At 54.9% G+C, this 19,229-nt stretch overlaps 8 protein-coding genes across 8 annotated transcripts; 6 read left to right on the forward strand and 2 right to left on the reverse strand.

Annotated features, from left to right (window-relative positions):
- Nucleotides 1-714: 714 nt before the first annotated feature.
- MRS44_000356 (uncharacterized protein) lies at nucleotides 715-2,135 on the forward strand (the record flags this gene model as incomplete). Its single annotated transcript, XM_065624000.1, has 3 exons — nucleotides 715-789; nucleotides 844-1,035; nucleotides 1,086-2,135. 3 exons carry the CDS (start codon nucleotides 715-717, stop codon nucleotides 2,133-2,135), a joined length of 1,317 nt encoding a protein of 438 aa, XP_065479731.1.
- Nucleotides 2,136-3,629: 1,494 nt separating this feature from the next.
- MRS44_000357 (uncharacterized protein) lies at nucleotides 3,630-6,277 on the forward strand (the record flags this gene model as incomplete). The annotated part of the gene is made up of 4 exons (XM_046271190.2): nucleotides 3,630-3,656; nucleotides 3,719-3,877; nucleotides 3,932-5,785; nucleotides 5,840-6,277. The coding sequence occupies 4 exons, from the start codon at nucleotides 3,630-3,632 to the stop codon at nucleotides 6,275-6,277; spliced, it is 2,478 nt and encodes an 825-aa protein (XP_046129517.2).
- An 843-nt stretch (nucleotides 6,278-7,120) lies between these two features.
- Nucleotides 7,121-8,337, forward strand: MRS44_000358 (uncharacterized protein; the record flags this gene model as incomplete). Its single annotated transcript, XM_046271216.2, has 4 exons — nucleotides 7,121-7,142; nucleotides 7,194-7,214; nucleotides 7,301-7,531; nucleotides 7,583-8,337. The coding sequence occupies 4 exons, from the start codon at nucleotides 7,121-7,123 to the stop codon at nucleotides 8,335-8,337; spliced, it is 1,029 nt and encodes a 342-aa protein (XP_046129516.2).
- Nucleotides 8,338-8,575: 238 nt separating this feature from the next.
- On the reverse strand, nucleotides 8,576-10,221 carry MRS44_000359 (uncharacterized protein; the record flags this gene model as incomplete). The annotated part of the gene is made up of 3 exons (XM_046272456.2): nucleotides 8,576-9,797; nucleotides 9,859-9,892; nucleotides 9,945-10,221. The coding sequence occupies 3 exons, from the start codon at nucleotides 10,219-10,221 to the stop codon at nucleotides 8,576-8,578; spliced, it is 1,533 nt and encodes a 510-aa protein (XP_046129515.2).
- Nucleotides 10,222-13,369: 3,148 nt separating this feature from the next.
- MRS44_000360 (uncharacterized protein) lies at nucleotides 13,370-14,389 on the forward strand (the record flags this gene model as incomplete). The annotated part of the gene is made up of 3 exons (XM_046278752.2): nucleotides 13,370-13,490; nucleotides 13,543-13,873; nucleotides 13,933-14,389. The coding sequence occupies 3 exons, from the start codon at nucleotides 13,370-13,372 to the stop codon at nucleotides 14,387-14,389; spliced, it is 909 nt and encodes a 302-aa protein (XP_046129514.2).
- An 895-nt stretch (nucleotides 14,390-15,284) lies between these two features.
- MRS44_000361 (uncharacterized protein) lies at nucleotides 15,285-16,532 on the forward strand (the record flags this gene model as incomplete). Its single annotated transcript, XM_046274011.2, has 1 exon — nucleotides 15,285-16,532. One exon carries the CDS (start codon nucleotides 15,285-15,287, stop codon nucleotides 16,530-16,532), a length of 1,248 nt encoding a protein of 415 aa, XP_046129513.2.
- A 107-nt stretch (nucleotides 16,533-16,639) lies between these two features.
- MRS44_000362 (uncharacterized protein) lies at nucleotides 16,640-17,845 on the reverse strand (the record flags this gene model as incomplete). The annotated part of the gene is made up of 2 exons (XM_046271215.2): nucleotides 16,640-17,615; nucleotides 17,664-17,845. 2 exons carry the CDS (start codon nucleotides 17,843-17,845, stop codon nucleotides 16,640-16,642), a joined length of 1,158 nt encoding a protein of 385 aa, XP_046129512.2.
- A 708-nt stretch (nucleotides 17,846-18,553) lies between these two features.
- On the forward strand, nucleotides 18,554-19,213 carry MRS44_000363 (uncharacterized protein; the record flags this gene model as incomplete). The annotated part of the gene is made up of 2 exons (XM_046272214.2): nucleotides 18,554-18,674; nucleotides 18,729-19,213. The coding sequence occupies 2 exons, from the start codon at nucleotides 18,554-18,556 to the stop codon at nucleotides 19,211-19,213; spliced, it is 606 nt and encodes a 201-aa protein (XP_046129511.1).
- Nucleotides 19,214-19,229: the final 16 nt, after the last annotated feature.

Genomic DNA, 19,229 nt, shown 5'->3' on the forward strand with positions numbered 1-19,229 from the left:
ACACAGTTGCCGCCGCAGACGTCGCCCTCTCGCATCTCCCAACCGACCCCAGCTGATCTACGAGGTCTTCATCTGTCTGTGTTTTTCGTTGCGGAGTCCCCCGATCCTTCGTCTGGAACAACCTGGACCTGGACAGGAGTACCAGCTCGGACCACGCGCAAGGCTCAGCACCTCTTCCGATCCTTTCCCCGGCCCCAGCCAAATCTCTTCCCGATCCACTAGGCCTGGATCTGCCTGCATTAACACGCCTTATTAAGTTGAGCTGCCAGTTCCCGCGCTTTGCGTCTCCTCCCCATCTGCCTCTTTCATATCTTCAGTCACACGTTGGACACGCCACCAAAACTCGATATACAGAAGAAACCTTCACTTGCGAACCACTTGACGCATAGTCCTTGGATAACTGTTTAGTCTTGATTCTCATCTTTTGGAGTACTCAACTAGACTGCTATTCTACCACCACCACCACCACCACCCTACCTCGCTTTCGCGCTAATCGTGCTTTTAATTTCGCCTAAGAGTCAACTACTTGGTTGTGACTCTATCTCCAGATCCGAACAAGACTTGATATCCTTTCGGAACTGCAACAATTCCTCGCCGAGCCAGCCAATCTTAGCATGCTGTGATTAGGTGGTGGCTTGCATTACTGTACCCAACAACCACCGACATCATCGGCGCAACGCCCCTCGTCATCACCGAGACCACCACGAAGACAACATGGAGCTGATGGAATTGGTTGAAAACGAGCCTACCGCTCGTCCCTTTCAGTGCGATTGGCAATCATGCACTAAAGTACTTGAGCACGCCCTGAGACTCATATTCGACCAAGCTAACACTTGTCACCAGAGCTTTAATCGCAAATCCGATTTGCAGAGACACTACCGGATACATACCAATGAGCGACCTTATTCGTGCTCCATCCCCGGTTGCGGGAAGAGCTTCATTCAACGGAGTGCCTTGACCGTTCACATCCGAACTCACACTGGAGAGAAGCCACACCAGTGTCAGCACATTGGATGCGGAAAACGATTCTCAGATGTACGTATGATTAGGGCTTACACCTTAACCACGCTAACTAGCCATAACAGTCTTCGAGTCTTGCCCGTCATCGAAGGATTCACACTGGAAAGCGCCCTTACAAGTGCGCCCACGACGGGTGCTCCAAGAGGCAGGTTAAGACACGGATGTCTTCGATCCCCTTTGCTAACTCGCATTCCAGCTTCTGCAGAAAGACGACAATGGTCAAGCACCAACGTCGATCGCACCAACAAGGAATGAACCCCAACGATATCCTGGACGATTGCTCCTCGGACTCCGATGATGACGAGCCCCCGTCCACTCCTCAGCACTCTGGGATGACCTGGTCCCCCCAGGATATGGTTCCCATGAACCAAGGGATCCCGCACGGCTCATTGCATCGCTCGGCTTCTTATGCCGACTTTGAGCAGCAAGTCCATGGGCAGCATCTTCAGCAGCAGTACGGCGGCCGACAAGGCCTTCCTCCTAACATTCCCCACGAGTTCCATGGACCACCCATGCCTGACCATCATGCGGGCGTCCAGATGGTTCATCGACCCACGAATATGCCACGCCAGGCATACTATGTAACTGAGCAAGGAAACCCCGGCGTTGCCACCATGACGAGTGCCGTTCAGCCTCATTATCAACTCCCTCAGCAGGTGGAGCGACCTCCCATCGACATACCATATCCGGCCTCAGGAATTGCAACCTCGATTCAGAGCAGTCCCAGTGCCTTCTCTGCCACCTCGGTTCCTAGCCCAATGATCCCGGAGGGCTTCTACGCGCATCAACCTGGAAACCCACCAGCCTATAGCGCGGCGGATTCTCAGCCGGCTATAATCCAGTACCACCAACCTATCCAACATCCCATGAGCCAGTCTCAGCCACCTGTGACTTCCCAAGCACCGCAGATTCAGGCTCCGCCGGCTGACCACTATCCTCAACCGCCTACTCAGCCACAACAGGAGCAGTGGGCTCATTACGACCCGCCGATCGAAGTCACGACTATTGGACAGTTGCCGGCCTACGGAACTGGGGTTTACGATCTCTACGGACCGAAGATTGAGTTTGATGACCCGACAATGCAGCTACCAAGCAGCAGGCTTGCGAGCCTGTGATCGATTCAAGCTTGGAGACCGTTTCATGTTTAACGAATATTCCCTTGGATGACCATGCTCCAGATCGTCATTTTGTTCACGACGATAACTTGTAACACCATAATCATACCCGGGCTGGACCACGCAACGATTCCCCTATCATTGATTTGATTCTTGTTCTTTTGAAGAGAATATACCCACCAGGACTTTTAGGACCTGACATGAACGGGCTTGAGAGCCTGTTGAACAAAGTCCATTGGCATTTCCCCTAGACCGCATGAAAGATACTATACCCAACGCGAGAGCATCTATTGGCGTTCTAGTCTAGCCTCATCCTGAGCGAACTCACGGGCTACTCTTCACCCTTTTTTGCGATTTTTATTCTTTTTTCTGTTTGAGCGCAGCAAGTGTGATGTCTGAGTCACACACGATGGGTTGTTTCCCATCAACTCAGCCTCACCACCTAATGGTTCTCTGGGATATTTGCTGTTCTTGGGCATTTCTTTCACAGTCTGTTGCAGTTTGTTTGAGTTGATTTGCATTTCAAGTTCTTGCCGTTCTGGCATAAGATGACGCTGATACCCTCCAAAAAGTTGTGTCGATGTTGGATCAGGCGTACAGTTTATTCCCAGACCGAGGGTGGGCGGGCGGGCGACAGGGCGGGCGGCGGCAAGGCTGGGGTATATAGGAGGGATTCGGTGCCATCTAGAAGACCACTTCTTCAGCGCTGACAACGGCATGCCGAGCTTGGATTCACGGACGCGATCATGAGTGACGATGGGTGGGATGGACGGAAAGACGGGAACGTGGAGGAACAAAAAGAGTTGAGCGTTCACACGAGACGAGGCCTAGGTTTTTGGTAATTTACTGCACAAAGCGCAGTAGAGGGGAAGACAGCTACCATATATACAACGCGTAGTGTGATGTTTGGCCCTTGCAATCTTGAATTTTCTCAGCGAGCGTTTTGGCGAGTTGTTGTATGTCTGTCCCTTTGATAATAACACTATGCCTCCAACTTACACTCAACTCAATGGCAATAGACCATTCTAGAATCAAACAGGGGTTCAGTTGTGAACCCAGACCAATCCAATGGCAATAACCTCAAATGACCTCACCGGAATCGGCGGTCGGAACATCTGGCGGCCGAGCGGAGATGACTCAGCAACAACCCAGAATGGGAAAGGTCGCCTCGTGATGCCGAACTGCGGACGAGAGTGGCAAGCAAACCAGACTCCCCAACAATTACCAACTGACTTACCGATGATGGCTGTGCGCAATTCATCACGATGAGTACGGCCCGGTAGATTATTCTTCTCGTGTCTTTTATCAGACGTACGATACCAAGCCCACGTCCCACCTGCCTGTCCCGGGAGCCGTTGAAACATTGCAACCGACAGGACAGCCAGCCGAAACTCTACCTGGACGTCATCGAACCTCTCCGACCCGACCGTTCTTTGATCAATAGTCTTGAATCATCATTCTTTGGGGCATACTAGGCTCCTCAAACATCTCGTCATGGCTTACAACGCCATGGTGCTGCCGGTGAGTGCCTGCGGAGTTTGCGGATTTGACATGGCGGCGGACGGCGCTGACGAATGCGTCAGAACATGGCAGCAGCCACCACGGAACTATGGCCCTCAATCGCAAACACTGTGATGGTCCCTTGGAGAGGCTCGACTTCTGCTCTCCCCCGCCGGTTTCCCTCATCCAAGGACAACGTCGAACAGTCTGTCGCAAGGACCAAGGCCGCTGAGCCTCAACACGTAAGTCGCAGCCTGGGTCGCGTGCTCATGAGTTTAAGCTAATTGCTGGCACAGGCTGCCGAAACCCAGCTTCCCGATTTTCTTCGACGAGTGAACTTTGGCTCTCTTGCCTCGCGCGCAGGATCCGATGCGATGAAGCCGACTACTGCACAAACCACCATCTCCAGCCTCGGCCGGGTAGGCCTCCAGGCGTCCAACCCCATTCTGCGACATCCTTACTTTCAACCCCGCGCTGCGTCGTCTCCTTCGATCATCCGTCCGTTTATGCGATCGTCCCCCGGTATTTTGTCATCTTCTCGTGGTATCTCTACTTTTGGTTCTCTGAACGCTCAGCGACGAGGATTCGGAACTTCTAACGGAATCTCTCGCAACCAACTCGCGACTCTTGAGGAATCTGCCAACCGAAACCCCGGTAATGCGAATGCGCAGAATGCTTTCTATCAACTTCTACTCCGAGCCAACATGCCTGCTATTCTCGTTGAGCGATACCAATCTGGACGATTCGCGACCAACCCCGCAACTGACGATGCCTACCGAAAGGCTCTTGCCCTGCTCGGGGCCAGTGCTTCCTCGGCTGCTAACCCGACTGTGGCCTCTACCGGAAACAACCAGTGGCCTACCTTTGAGCATGCCGTTGCCAACGCTGCTGTGGGCGGGTCTGGAGTCGCCCCCAACGCCATGGGTGGCAAGGGCGAGCCCATTCACGTCATTGTCCAGGAGTCTACCCGATCCGTCATCTTCCGCTGGTTCAAGTTTCTCGCTGTTTTCATTGTCATCACCTACCTCTGTTTCGCCGCTGTCACGATCGTAATTGAGACGCTCAGCACCTACCGTCGCGGACCCGGTGCCAAGCAGGACTCTGAAGTCAAGGCCGAAAAGCAAACCACCCGATTCAGCGACGTCCACGGCTGCGATGAGGCCAAGGAGGAGCTTCAGGAGGTTGTCGAGTTCCTCAAGAACCCTGAGAAGTTCAGCGACCTTGGCGCCAAGTTGCCCAAGGGTGTTCTCCTGGTTGGCCCTCCCGGTACCGGAAAGACGCTTCTTGCTCGAGCTGTTGCTGGTGAAGCCGGTGTTCCCTTCTTCTACATGTCTGGTAGTGAGTTTGATGAGATCTTTGTGGGTGTCGGAGCCAAGCGAGTTCGCGAGCTCTTCACCGCTGCCAAGTCCAAGTCTCCCGCCATTGTCTTCATTGATGAGCTTGACGCCATTGGAGGCAAGCGAAACCCGAGAGATCAGGCTCACGCCAAGCAAACTCTGAACCAGCTGCTCACCGAACTGGATGGATTTGACCAGGAAACCAAGATTATCATCATTGGAGCCACCAACCTGCCCACGATGCTCGACAAGGCCCTTACTCGCCCCGGACGTTTTGACCGTCATGTCAATGTTGAACTTCCCGATGTTCGTGGCCGAATTGCGATTCTCAAGCACCACGCGAAGAAGATCAAGGTTTCTCCCGATGTTGATCTGGAGGCTGTCGCTGCCCGTTGCCCTGGCCGATCTGGTGCTGAGCTTGAGAACATGCTCAATGTTGCGGCTCTCCGAGCAAGCCGAGCCAAGGCCACGATGGTTTCAAAGCAGGACATGGACTGGGCATTTGACCGTGTGACGATGGGTTCCGAGCGCAAGTCGATGATTGTTACGGAAAAGGAGAAGGAAATGACGGCGTACCATGAGGCCGGACACGCCCTTGTCCAGCTCTTTGACAAGGAAAGCTCCAGCACCCTGTACAAGGTCACGATTCTCCCCAAGGGTCCTTCTCTGGGTCACACAGCGCAACTTCCTCAGATGGACAAGTACTCTTACACTGCTGCCGAATACATGTCCAACATCCGAGTGTTGCTCGGAGGCAAGATGGCTGAGGAGATGCGATATGGTGACGACAAGGTCACGTCGGGTGTTTCATCAGTAAGAGCTTATTATCAGCCTTTTGAATGTGTTGAACTAACTCTGGGCCTGTAGGATTTGGAGCGAGCGACCGATCTCAGCTTCATGATGGTGACCCTCTTTGGCATGTCGAGTGCTCTAGGCCCTGTCGAATATGGCAGGAGATACGAGAATCTCAGCTCAGCGACCAAGGCAGCGATCGAGGGTGAGGTCCAAAAGACATTGAGAAAGTCATACGAGGATGTCAGACACCTGCTCACAGAGAAGCGAAAGGAACTGGACTTGTTGGCCAAGGCTCTCGTTAAGTACGAGACGCTGGACAAGTCTGAGGTGGAGAAGGTGATACGGGGCGAGTCCCTCCCCGGCCGGGTGGTGGTACCCAAGGGACCCCTGACGCTACCCATCCCGCAAGAGACCCCTACACCCCCAGGCCTGGGCGGTGTTGGCCAACCTCAACCTCCGGAGACACCGGCACCCCCAGCGGCGGCGGAGACATCCGATACCAACAGCTGAGAGGTTTAATCAGCAACTACAGCATGTCAGGGCCGAGGAGAGAGATGACGGTCCTGGCGAGTTTGCACCACGATAGTAGATGGGCAAACACGCAAAAAGAAACGAGCGGCGATCCAACTCGAGGGCATGTGTTCATGGCAAGCATAGAATGGAATTGGGTGGATTGCGCTCGCGAGACATATCCGAGAGTGGGATCCATGAAGCGAGGGCAATTTGGCCTAATGAATGGGCGCCCAGCGAATGATTTTCTATGAGGAGGAGGGACAGCGATTTGCACATCGGGTTGGAAGTTGGGCGGCCATGATGAGGCGATAGCCATGAGCAAGCAGCCCTAATGAAGGATGCGAATCTTTGGCATAGGCCCGTGTAGTATGGACAATCCCTCTCGATTATATGCCTCAATTGTAATTTTACTTTGTATGATGCAGAGCTGGTGACGTCTGGTTGTGAAGGATACGAGCGAGATATGAATACACCCGTGACATGAGGCCTAAGCATCTCCTATTGCCTGTTTAGTCCAAGTGCAATGTTTACCTAAGATACCTATCAATATATGTATGCCGCGAATAGAAGCCGATAAGGAAGCAGCAAGAGAAAAAGAGGCAAGAGCAGTGGGGGATTCCGAAGCAACCGTCTTTGCCAGCTCGAATGACGAATGCGGGGCAAGCATTCCATTGCTTATAAACCCCCTCCTTCACTCACTCGCCAACTCAACCTTGGATTGACGCCAGGAAAGAGCTTGAACAAGTCCAGATACACTGAATTGATGGACCGTTGGTCATTTAGAAACATTGGACGATAAAGATTAGACTGGATAGAAGACTCAACAACACTATTCCCATCATGACCAAGGTTCTACTCACTGGTAAGTCAAGATGCCCAACAGATGATTTCCATGATGCTAACATGTCTTCAGGTGGCTCAGGCTTTATTGCCGGTACGTCATACTCAGCATCTCCATCAAACCTCTCAACCAGAGACATGACTATATCTCACGTGAACCTCTCCTAATTCATCACACAGCCCACATCCTCGACCAGCTCCTCGAAAAGGACTACACCGTCGTCACCACCGTCCGCTCCGAGGCTAAGGCCCAAAAGATCCGTGACGCCCACCCGGGAAAGGCCGCGGACGGCAAGCTCGAGGTGGTCATCGTGCCGGACATTGCTCAGCCGGGGGCGTTTGACGAGGTGGCCAAGACACCTGGCATCGACGCAGTGTTGCACACTGCGAGCCCCTTTCACTTTAATATCAGTGAGAAATCTGAACATGGTAAAATGAGAGAAAGGAGCTGACTTGAGGTAGCTGATCCCAAGAAGGATCTGGTTGATCCCGCTGTTATTGGCACGACGGGCATCCTCAAGGCCCTACACGCCTCAGCACCGTCTGTCAAGCGTGTCGTCATCACGTCATCGTTTGCCTCAATCCTAGACGAAGACAAGCTTACTGACCCTTCAACCACCTTTTCCGAGGCGAGCTGGAACCCAGTCACAGTCAACGACATCTCGCGATCCCCTGCGACTGCTTACCGCGCCTCAAAGACTCTCGCCGAGCGTGCGGCCTGGGACTTTGTCGCTAACGAGAAGCCCTCTTTTGATCTGGTGACTGTGTGTCCACCTCTCGTCCTAGGTCCTGTCTCAAAGCACCTCGCAACTCTGGAGAGCATCAACACATCCAACGAACGTGTCGTGAGCCTGCTCCGCGGCGGCTGGAAGGACAGCATCCCCCCATGCACACCCGTGCCCCTCTGGATCGACGTCCGAGATGCCGCCCGCGCCCACGTCCGCGGTCTAGAGAACCCCGAAGCCGGCGGTAAGCGACTCTTTGCCACAGCCGGCTGGTTCTCCCACCGCGAGTTCGTCGACGCTGTGCAGCGCAACTTTCCCGAGTTTGCAGACAAGCTACCCGGGCCTGAGGTCAAGGGGGGCGAGTTACCGCCAAAGGACCAGATCTTCAAGTTCAACGTTGACGAGACCAACAAGATTTTGGGCATCGACTGGATCAAGGTTGATGAGAGCATCATTGACTTGGTAAAGTCGCTGAAGGAGCTGGGTATTTAAAGAGACATGTAGACAAATGAATACAAGTTTTAAAGACATGCTACACACTACAAGCCTAAGGGGTAATTATACTGTAAACTCGTCAAACACACTCGTAACGATACATCCATGAAGTCTCATCATGTCATGTACTCACTCATCATCACCATGACCCTTCCCACCCTGCTATGAGATACATGCACATTCATGTATGAGGCCAAGATAACTTTTTATCTTCACTTGCACTCATTTTCCCCCTCTAATATCTCCCTCCTAGCCGCTCAAGATCTGCTTCCTCCATCACTGGGCTACTCACACTCCTCCCCTTGACGAGCGATGACCCAGCAATTCCGCTCCAGCTTCCCCCGCTGTGCCTCCCGGCATCTTTGGCGTAGCTCTCCGTCATGCCGCGAAGCTCCCTTGCCTCTGGCGAGAGCACAATATCTTTCGTCAGTTGCTGGGCAGGAGCATAGACTGTCGCCCCCTTTCGTGGCGGACTGGATAGGGGTTTGGTAGGGGTCGATGGTCGGTTAGGGGGCGTGGATGGAAGTGCCCTGGTCGGCGGCGGTCCTGGGCTGACGAGTATCTTGAACAGTCCATCCCGAGATCGTGGAGGACGCAGTGGAGAACCGTTTCCATGGCCAGGCATCTTTTGAACAGAAGCGGGAGTAGTGACGCCGCTGAAACTGGTCGAGCCGTCGTTCTGTCCCCCTTCTGGCGCCGTCATGACAATCATAGGGACAGGCGGAACTTGGTCTGCACTGTAGATCTTTGGCGTCCTCTCATGCCTTGGCGTCAAGTTGCTGCTGGTAGGCGAACAGAGAGGGGACGCGGGAAATCCAGAGCGATCTCGATGCCTGCCACTAGTCGGCGATAGACTTGGCTCGCTGAGCGTAGGGAGGAACTTACGCTCCCTGAGTCGCGCTGGTGGTGTCAGAGGCACGCCATCTGCGTCGGTGTGGGAGAGAGTCGGCGAGACGAGGGGAGTAGGTGAGTCTGCAGGGGGAGGTGATGTTGGGTGCTTGATGAGTCTGCGGATGTCGTTACGGCGGGACTTTCTCCTTCGAAGGAGACATACGACAAGGACAATGACAGCTGCTAGAATGACAACCGACAAGATGGCTATGGTGATCTTGACGCCCAAGGGAAGCTCAGTTTCATCCTTCTTGTCTTGCTCCTTGTTTGAAGGCTCCGAGGTGGTGACCAGTGAGGGATCGCTACTAGTGGAATATGTTGTATCGGGCATTGAGCTCTGTACCGGTGCTGATGTAGAAGTCTCTGAAGCCGTAGACCTTTTCGACGTGGCAGCCTCTGATGCAGGTGCCTGAGATGTGCTCGATACACTCTCGAGTGCTTCATCCTCGGCCCTATCTGCTGGCTGAGCCTTGTGACAATGAACATCACCTCCATGAGTAGACTCAGGATCACAAACGTAGTCTACCTCTGGAGGACCTGGGTCAACTATTGAGTGATAGCCGATCCTGATAGCAGTGTCAGCCTCGGCTCACTCACAACCTCACTCAAATAGAAGAAATATCTTACTCCTGACAGGCGTTGATGAACCAATTCACATTGGCTAGTTGCTCATCAGCACCTCGTGCCCTCAGACCTTCCAGTGTCGCACATACGGTCTCTCCCACGCTCGCCGAGGTTGTCGACGCCACAGAGCTGAGAGTCGCAGCAGTAGAGAGCCCTGAAGGACCGGTGCTGCTGCTCGCCCTTGTCCCCCAGCGCCTCGCACGCTCGCTCGAATGTCTCATCCTTGGGCAACAGCTCCCGCAGGAACCTCTCCCTGCACATGGCGATGCATTGCGGCGGATCCTCGACGTCGGCCGCGATGAAGCCCCAGCCGTGGCCGCTGCTACAACCTCTCTTCCGGAGTCGACTCGAAGCCTGGCGTGCCATGGATGTGATTCAAGAGGCAGATAAAGAAGAGTGATGGTTCGGGCCGAACATGCTCTTCGAGGGAAGGGCAATATGGATAGGAGGGTTTCAGCCAGATATGAGTTTGGCAACTCGAAACGACAGAGCAAGAAAGCCGGGACGAACAGTAACCGGAGTAATGTAAACGGAGAAGGGTGGGATGGAAACAGCAAACCGAAAAGACGGGACGCTGCAAGAGGGATGGGGGAAGGACTCAAGATGGGTTCGTTTTGATAAACGGCCTTCACCCACCAACACCGCTCCCCCCCTTCTTCCTGTTCGTGAGTCCAGACGCACCAAGCAGAAGCACAAGCAGTGATAGTTCCCACGGCAGGACCGGCAGCATGGACAAGATCAGGCTGGTGTGTCCGTGGCCACCGGCCGTAGGGCGTTACACCGCCCCCCTGCGGTTACCCGCGTCCGACGAGAATAGCCTCGTATGGTATGAGTGATGGAATGACCTTCTTCTTCTAGGAGCCTTCCAGCGACGGCGTGGATGCCCACGGGTGCTGGGGGAGGGGGCTGCCTGCATGGAAGCGTCCATGGTGGGCTTCAGAACGAGCCGCCCTGCGTAGTCCCGAGAGGCTGCAGCGACGAGGCGGGCAATTTGCCTATGGCGGGTCAGCCTTTCGAGGGTCTCTGATGCCGTTTGTCTTTCGCAGCGCGCAATCAGAGCGCCTCGTTGCGAGTAGTCATGGCCAAACGGGAGTCGGTAGGTGTGGCTGCCACGATGGGTTTGCACTCTTCTGGCCAGACATATCCGTCATACATTGTCAAAGTTGATAGGAGAGGCAAGGTGAGCCGGCAGCATGTCACTTCTATGGTATTCAGAGAAACTGCCATGTCTGTCTGTCTCTGTGCTGGCATATCAACCAACAAGCAACACCAGCTCAGAAACTCTGCCCGATGGGGTATTTCCCCAGTGGTTCCTCAGAGCCCTCGCACAATGGGGGTGCCTGACAAAGGCCTTCTTCTCCCCCGACTTCCCACTCGTTGTGTCGCATGCCCAAGACTCCCATGGCCATTGTTTGGCAGGTCAAGCGAGCAGTCGACCGGGGTCTTGCAGCCTGGTAACCAATAGCCATAGTCCTTTCGCGAACAGTGTTCAGCGCAATTGCTAGGGCTGGGGTGGGAAACTCTGAGCATTGTCTCGTCTTGTGCAGCTTGCCGGCAAATCTTGCAGATCCTGACTTGAGGCAAGCAGGCAGGCATTTGAGTCTGACGCATTCCGTTTTGCTCCCATTGAGCCTCATTCGTCTTTCGATGATCATCATGCCATTCTATGCTTTGTTTGCTCTTCTCGCTCGAGGCTGGGCCCATCCCGTTGCGTTGCGTTTGGCGTCGTGTGGTTACACAAAGAGGCCTTCCCCGCCATGCTTCCCGCGCCTGAAGCTGAGTTGATAACGCGCGTCATGGGCTGCAGGATTGCGGTGAGAAGAAGCCAAGAGACGGCTGATTTAATGCCGTCATTTGGAAGCTTATCCCAGCCAGTTGCATCTTGAGGCTCTCGCACGCGTGCCTTGTCGACGGTCAGCCCAGACGGTATCGTGCAGTTCTCTCTTCTGTTGACCTCGCCAGCCCCTTTCTTTCCTGTTGCTACCCTGAATCAATGCTCAGAGACAATTGTTTTGTCCGTGCATGTTTGTTCATCGAAAAGCCGCAGCGCACTTTGCGGTGAAGACCAGAGACACCTCCTCACCCAGCGTAGTGACATGGCAGGTGCATCAAGATGCATGACATCCAACGCTGAGGCTGACTCGGCACAACCAGTTCGACAACAGTCGACAACGTGCGCGCAATCACTTGCTGCTAAATGAATGGCTTGACATGCCGCCTGAGAGTTGTGCAACGACGCCTCCGCGGCAGGGGTGGACAGGGGACGAACGCCATCGTCCTCTCACGGCAGAACTCGGTAGAACTCACGTGGGAGTGTCTTTGAAGTACTCGAATCTGGGCAGCGGCCCCAAATAGAAGCCTCTTGTCATGTAACCAACGGACCCGCGAGAGCGATTGGCCGATGCTGGATCCAGGTTGAGGTCCAGCTCAGGGACAGTCTGACAGCCCAGAATACCGCAGCCGGTCGAATTGGGTTGCGCAACCTCGTATTTCAATCTAAGGCTCTGAGGTCGGCCAACGGGTCGGTATACATCCCGGCATGGGACAGCGAACCGCAGAGTTGCCCATGAGAAGCATTGCCCTGGTCATCTTGGAGGGAATCGTCGACGTCATGCTTCGGACTGTTCCATCCCCAGAAGTTTCAAGCATCCGAAAATGGCGACGAGTCAAGTACCGGATAATTTCGCCATCACATCTGCTGCTCCTTGTCACCATGGTGATGACACTGTGATAGGCGCAAACGGGTCGTCGTCACATCGTACACGAGCTTGGGATTGTTCCGAAGACACAACTCTTCCTTCCCGTCCTCGTCTGATGTTCGCGTTTGGTAGACTCCCGAGATGACGGATTACACACTTCCGCAACAAGGCATCATCTCCTTGACCAAGTGTCACGTCGTCCTCAAAGGACCGATACCGACGACCTGCGGCCCGTCATGCATTAGCTTCGCTGAGGCCTCCTCCTCCCCCGTTTGCTGACGATGCATCCTGAAGAAATGGTCCGTCGGCACAGGAACGGTAGCTTGCCCCAAGTGCTTGGGAGGCAGGAAAGAGTCCCTTGTCTCGCGCAATCAACGAGTACTCGAGAAGCAAACAATTTGGCTACCGGCAGCCCGATCTGATGCAATCATGCGAGAGTGGGTCAGGCGTTTACGCAAGTGGCCGCGCAGAAAGGGGTTCGTTTGCCTTGGAGGACGAGAAACTCGACAGATCCCTGATGATGAGCCATGATACTTGATGCTCGAGATGTTGTTCCGATGCCTAAGGTTGTTGTTTCCAAGTCCATGACTAAAGGGGAAGGCAGAGGCACACGTGACATCGGAGCTCCCCCCAGCTCCAAATTTCCCGAGCCTCGGCTCCGGGGCGGCCCCCCTCTTCGCCCCACATTCCCCGGCTTCACCAAGAGCTCTAGGGTCATGATGAGGGACCGAGTTGCCATGAAAACCCATTAATCTATTCATTATAAGTTCATCTTTGTTTTCTTGTATCACTTTGTATAATTCAATCATCTCAAAATGTCAGACAAAGCTCAGAAACGCATCGAGGCCATTGGCAATCAGCTCCTCCCTCCAATCAGCAAGGTAGCTCCCGGATCCAGCAAGCTACGCGTCGAGGGCAAGGTCATTATCATCACAGGTATGTGTTCAACTCTTGGTTATTCCACTCATCTCTTACACTGATCTCATAGGCACCAATTCACCACTGGGCATTGGCCGTGCCACCGCCCACCAGTACGCAGAGAGCGGAGCACGCGCCCTGTATCTCTGCGACTTCGATGACACACATCTAGAAACTCATAAACAAGAGATCACCGCCGCATTCCCCAAGGTAGAGGTCCACGTTCGCCGCTTCGACGCCGCAGACGAGTCAAAGGTCAAGGAGGTGGTCCAAGATGCGATTGGACGCTACGGCCGCTTAGATGTCTTCTTTGCCAACGCAGGCGTCGTCGGCAGGACCACATTGTTTACAGAGTTTGGAGATGAGGAGTTCATGTCTATACTCAAGACAAACACTCTAAGGTATGTCTCATCTCGCATTTTGGCTCCACAGCGGGCATCAGCTTAATGAATCCGTCCAGCGTCTTCCTGGCTGCGAAGCACGCCGCACCGGCCATGCAAAAGACATCTGCCGAGAAGCCCCGGCCTGGAGGCAGCATCATTGGCACGGCTTCCGTCGCCGGCATCCGCTCCAACGCCGGTTCCACTCCCTACTCCGCCTCCAAGGCCGCGGTAGTGTCCCTTGCGCAGACGATATCATTCCAGCTCGCGGGGACGGGCGTGCGCATCAACGCCATCTGCCCCGGCCTCATCGAAACGGGCATGACGGCCGAGGTCTACCAGGCGGCCAGGGCACGGGGCAACGAGAAGAAGATTGGGCAGTTGAATCCAACCAAGAGAGGTGGCCACGCGGACGAGATTGCCCGGGTCGCCCTCTTCCTGGGTAGTGATGAGAGCAGTTACGTTAACGGACAGGCATGGGCCGTCGACGGAGGATTGAGCGCGGGACATCCCTTTGTGCCAGGAAAGCTGGGCTAGTGAGCAATGTAGGAGAGGTGGTCAAGAATGGTGCCATCGAGATGCAAGATCCAGGAGAGAACCATCTCTTGGACCAAGTGCCAGTCACACCATCGATTGCGAATATCCACAAAGCGTCTTCCATGTCGAGTTGAGGTTGTAGTTTAGTTTACCTTTGGCAAGAGAAAACCGGGACCTGGTCAGGGCTTGTCGGTCGAAACACCAATCGAGCCCCGTCCTGACTCAAAGAACAAGCATCCCACCCCCGAATTCTGAAACGCGCAACGACGGAGAGCTTCGTGATGAACCCCCTTGCCGTTGTAGCAGCAAGGAAACATCTGACGGAAACGCGCCCTGGCAAACATCAGCCGCGTCATCCCTCCCACATGCCGATGCGCTGAGCGCCGCGTCCCTCAACTCGAAACCCGTCCATGTTTAACACCAGCATCGGGCTTTTTCTCTAGTCCAGTCCGCTAGATCTTCCGCCAAGCAGATGTTAGTGGATCCTGGCACTGATCGCCAGGGGGTTCATGAGCACAGGGCGACTTGAACGAATCTGGATGAATCCATCCCCAATTCCATGTCGTCGGAGGCTTGTGAGTGAAACCATCAGCTTGCCATCGAAGCCGGGATTGACGCTGTCAGTGTGTAACACACACGGCGGCTCCGAATCACGGAACAGGAGTCGTGAGAAACATGTCGATCCCCTGATGTAGAATGTTGGAGTTGATCAGATATAAATGGCCGTCCTTCTGGTGTCTTGAACGTCTTCTACCATTCTCTTCATCGCCACCTTCACACGCTCTTTTCTTTCAACACCAGACATCCAGTTGCCGGCATCTGTGATCCGTCTCTTACACGATCTTTTCCCCTTTCCTTCAAATTTTCAAGTCTCATCTTTCCTTCTTCCATCACAATGGCTGTCCTCTCACTTATGACATTGGCCTTGGCCTTTTCCTCCCAGGCCATGGCCCGCCCTCGCCCTCGTCCTCAGGGCTTCGGAGATTTCCCCGGTGGTTTCCCTGGCAGCGGACTCGGTGGTGGCATCCCAACTGGTCTGCCCAGCGGCATTGGTGGTGGTGCTGGCGGTCTTCCCACTGGCTTGCCCACTGGTATCATCCCTGGTGGTGATTCTGGTAGCCTGCCTACTGGTCTTATCCCCGGCGGCGACGGCGAGTCGCCCATCCAGACCCCCGGCGCTGGCTTCGGCGGCAACTTCCCCAGTGGCGGCGGTAGCTTCCCCAGCGGTGGCTTCGGTAACTTCCCCGGCAGCGGCAGCGACGATGCCCCCATCCAGACCCCCGGCGCTGGTTTCGGCGGCAACTTCCCCAGTGGCGGTGGTAGCTTCCCCAGCGGTGGCAGCGGCGATGCCCCTATCCAGACTCCCGGTGCCGGCTTCGGTAGCGGAGACGACTCCATCATCCCTACCGGCGGCTTCGGCGACATTGGTGCCCGTGACGCTGCTCAAACTCCTGGCGCTGGCTTTGACTTCCCTACCGGCGGCAGCGACAGCGGTGATTCTCCTGCTTTCCCAACCCAGAGCGGCGGCTTCGGTGGCTTCCCTGGTAGCGGCAGCGACGATGAGGCTCCCATCCAGACTCCCGGCGCGGGATTCGGTGACTTCCCCAGCGGCTTCCCCAGCGGCGATGCTCCCGCTTTCCCTTCTCAGAGCGGAGGTTTCGGTGGCTTCCCCGGATTCGGCGGTCGCCACGGTGGTCGTCACGGTCACCACAGCGGCTCCGAGGATGAGCCTACCCGAACTCCCGGTGCTGGCTTCGGCGGTTTCCCCGGTGGCGATGCTACCGACGCTCCCGCGCCTACGCTTGTCCCTACCCCCGGTGCCGGCCAGGGTGGCTTCCCCGGCACTGCTCCCGGAGGCAGCATCCCCACCTTCATCGCTACTCCCGGCGCCGGCTTCGGTGGTGGTGAGGACGCTCCTTCTGGTGCTCCTGGTGCCATCCCTACCTTCAGCGCTGCTCCCGGAAACGGCGCTGGCAACTTCCCCGGCGGTGACGATGACAGCCAGGAGCAGCCCACTGGTGCCAACGACGCTCCCGGTGAGATCCCCACCTTTGCTGCCACTCCCGGAGTTCCTCTCGGCGACAACGACCAGGCCACTGTCGCTCCCTCTGGTTTCCTCACCCAGACCCGACCAGCCTTTTAAAAGATATCGTGATTTGAAGAAGTTTTGACGGGTATTCCTGTCCCAAAGATAGAAGGGGAGCTTTCGATATGTGTATAATTCTGTGGCCAAAAGCAGGTCTTGGTCCTTCATTTTGTATCTACCTCCATGGCAGCGCCCGCTGTCGTCAATAGAGCAATCCTGGCGAGCATATCTTCCTTGAAGTGCATGAAATCCGCGCGCTTAGCTTCGCTAAGCAAGTCGTACTTGTCTTGAAACATAGTGTCTGCCTTCTTGACCTGCATCTTGGGCATGGTCTCCTCGTCGAGCATCTCAACGTCGTCAAGTTGGCTTCGCTGGGTCAGCTTGACAACATCCGCGATACCTTGATACCAGTCTTCGGTGAGCCATGCTCTTTCGTTGACACGAGCAACAGCGTCGTCAAACTCTTTTGTCTTCAGACTGGTCCACCCATCCCAAGCTTCGTCTTCATCCAAACCCCTGACAGAGACCTCACTGCGAGCTCGGGTAAGTAGAGCAAGAATCTCTTTGCGAAGTGGAACATAGCCTTCTCGGTCGATAGCCTCCCCTGATGCAAGGGCCTTAACACGCATTGTGACAAAGAAGTAGATGGCAGCAAACAAGGCTGTCACATTTTTCAGAACCCATTCATCCTCGGTTCTGCGGCCCCCCGGTGTGACGATTGCCTCCATACCAGCCAAAATCGTGGGCGCGAGTTTCTTGTGATCAGTTTCCTCGCACAAGAATCGAGTCGTAGGCTTTATCCATGGATGAAGAGCATGCTCTGACGAAACGGCTTCTTTCTTGCCCGTAGATTTGGTCGGTGTGCCTGTATCCCCCTTTAAAGGGGTTCGAAATTGGGCGAGGCTTTGATCTTTTGTGGGTGTCCCCCGAGAGGGCAACGGCCGTGACCCAGATGCCGGTGAGCCTCCAGCATCCCGAAATCTCGAGCTTGGTGTCCTCACCCGACCTGATGCAGCCCTACCAGGCGTTGTGGCGCTATTAGGGAGGATGTTGTCGAGATGGCCATAGAGTCGCTTGTAGATGCGAGGAGGAATGGGTGGTCGTGGTTCGATGGGCGGAAGATCGAGTGTGATTTTAAGTCTATGATTGTAAGCTTTGAAGATGTCTGCCAATCACCAGAGATCATACCGGTCGCACGCAATATTGGCACAAGCATAGAGCCTAGCAATCTCTTCCTCAGCTTTGAGGGTACTTGCATGAAGTCGGGACTGTGCAAGCAGTGAACCTGCGAGTTCCACAAGAGCTGGTGGTAGATCAGAGCCGTATGTCGGCATCAATGAGAGCAACGCCTGCTCAATTTGCCGACTCATGGTGATGATCTTGACGTTTGCGGAGATCGTGCTTGTGAGATGCTTGATGAGGATCGAGGTTTGAAGTTGGAGACGCGATACGAGATTGAGACGCGTAGCGCCGCAGTCACTCCTGACGCCTGGTCACGGGACCACTATCTCCAAGGATCTCATTGAAGATGCCAGCTATTCACCTCCCCCACCAAATTAATGAGCATGCCGATCACTTGGCAAGACAAATGAGTTGCTTAATCGAGAGACATCAATGATAGAATACGGATAAATATGAAGCCAGAACGTCGAGTGTGCTTGTTTCCCTAAAACATACGCAGTGGACGCAAGCTACTGTTCGAGATGTTAAAAGTTCCTCCTCCATACCATCCTCCAACGTCGAAATTCCAGCAGATGAAAACGTCCTAGCCAAGCATCTTCAGCGTATCTCCTCCCCGTAGCAGTTAAGCTTTCAGTGGCCTCCCCCACCAAGCGACAGCGTGCGCCCCTGGCAACCTCCACCACCATTACGACAGTGGCCAGCTCCAGACCACTTTGAGCCAGGATCGCTGTCGGGCTAGGTATCCCCGTCCCTCTACTCAGCATCTCCTTTAAGCCACGCCGTCGCCAACTTGTCCATATCGTCAATTGCCTCTGTGTCTGCGTCGCCTCCCCAAGCCGCAAGTTCCGAGCCTCTTGCTGCACCTCGGTCCTCGACGCGCCAGTCATCATCTCACGATGCGCCCAAGTGCCCTCTTCAGCGTCGCTTTTGCGACCTCGGTGCTCGCCCACGGCGGCGCCCATTCTCAGAAGCCCATAGTGGACGCCAACGCAGACTGGATGACGAGGCACATGGCGGGTATGCTTCTATTCATCCCATACGCTTAGAGGATCTCAAACTGACATCCTACAGAGGAGCATCACGTACAGGGCTGGGACCCTGACTCCTTCTTCTCCCTCCACGACTTCAACAGCGACGGCTGGTGGCAAGCCTCCGAGCTCATGCGCACATACGGCCTCTTTGACGATTCGAACAAGGGCATGGAGCAAAAGCAGAAAGACGAGGTCCTCGAAATCCTGCTGGGCCTGCTCGACTCTGACGCCGACTTCTCGGTCAGCCGCAAGGAGTGGATGGACTATGTCGGCGCTGGAAAGACGCTGCCCGATCTGGGCACCGGGCCCGGCCACCACGGTGACGATGAGTACGAGTACGAGATCCATCACTGGGAAAAGTACCACGATGAGAACACAAAGCTCGAGGACCTTACGCACCCCGAGGACATTGAGCACTTCAAGAAGCACGACGAGATGGAAGACGCCGAGGAGAGGCTCGAGGCCATGCAGAAGCTCGCCATCGTCGAATCCAACATTCCACAAAAGTTCCGACGACAAGCTTAAGAGGCCATGTAGATGA

The sequence above is a fragment of the Fusarium solani genome, assembly GCF_023522795.1.
Source record: "Fusarium solani strain SB1 chromosome Unknown bctg00000000, whole genome shotgun sequence".
Taxonomy (NCBI): Eukaryota; Fungi; Ascomycota; class Sordariomycetes; order Hypocreales; family Nectriaceae; genus Fusarium; species Fusarium solani.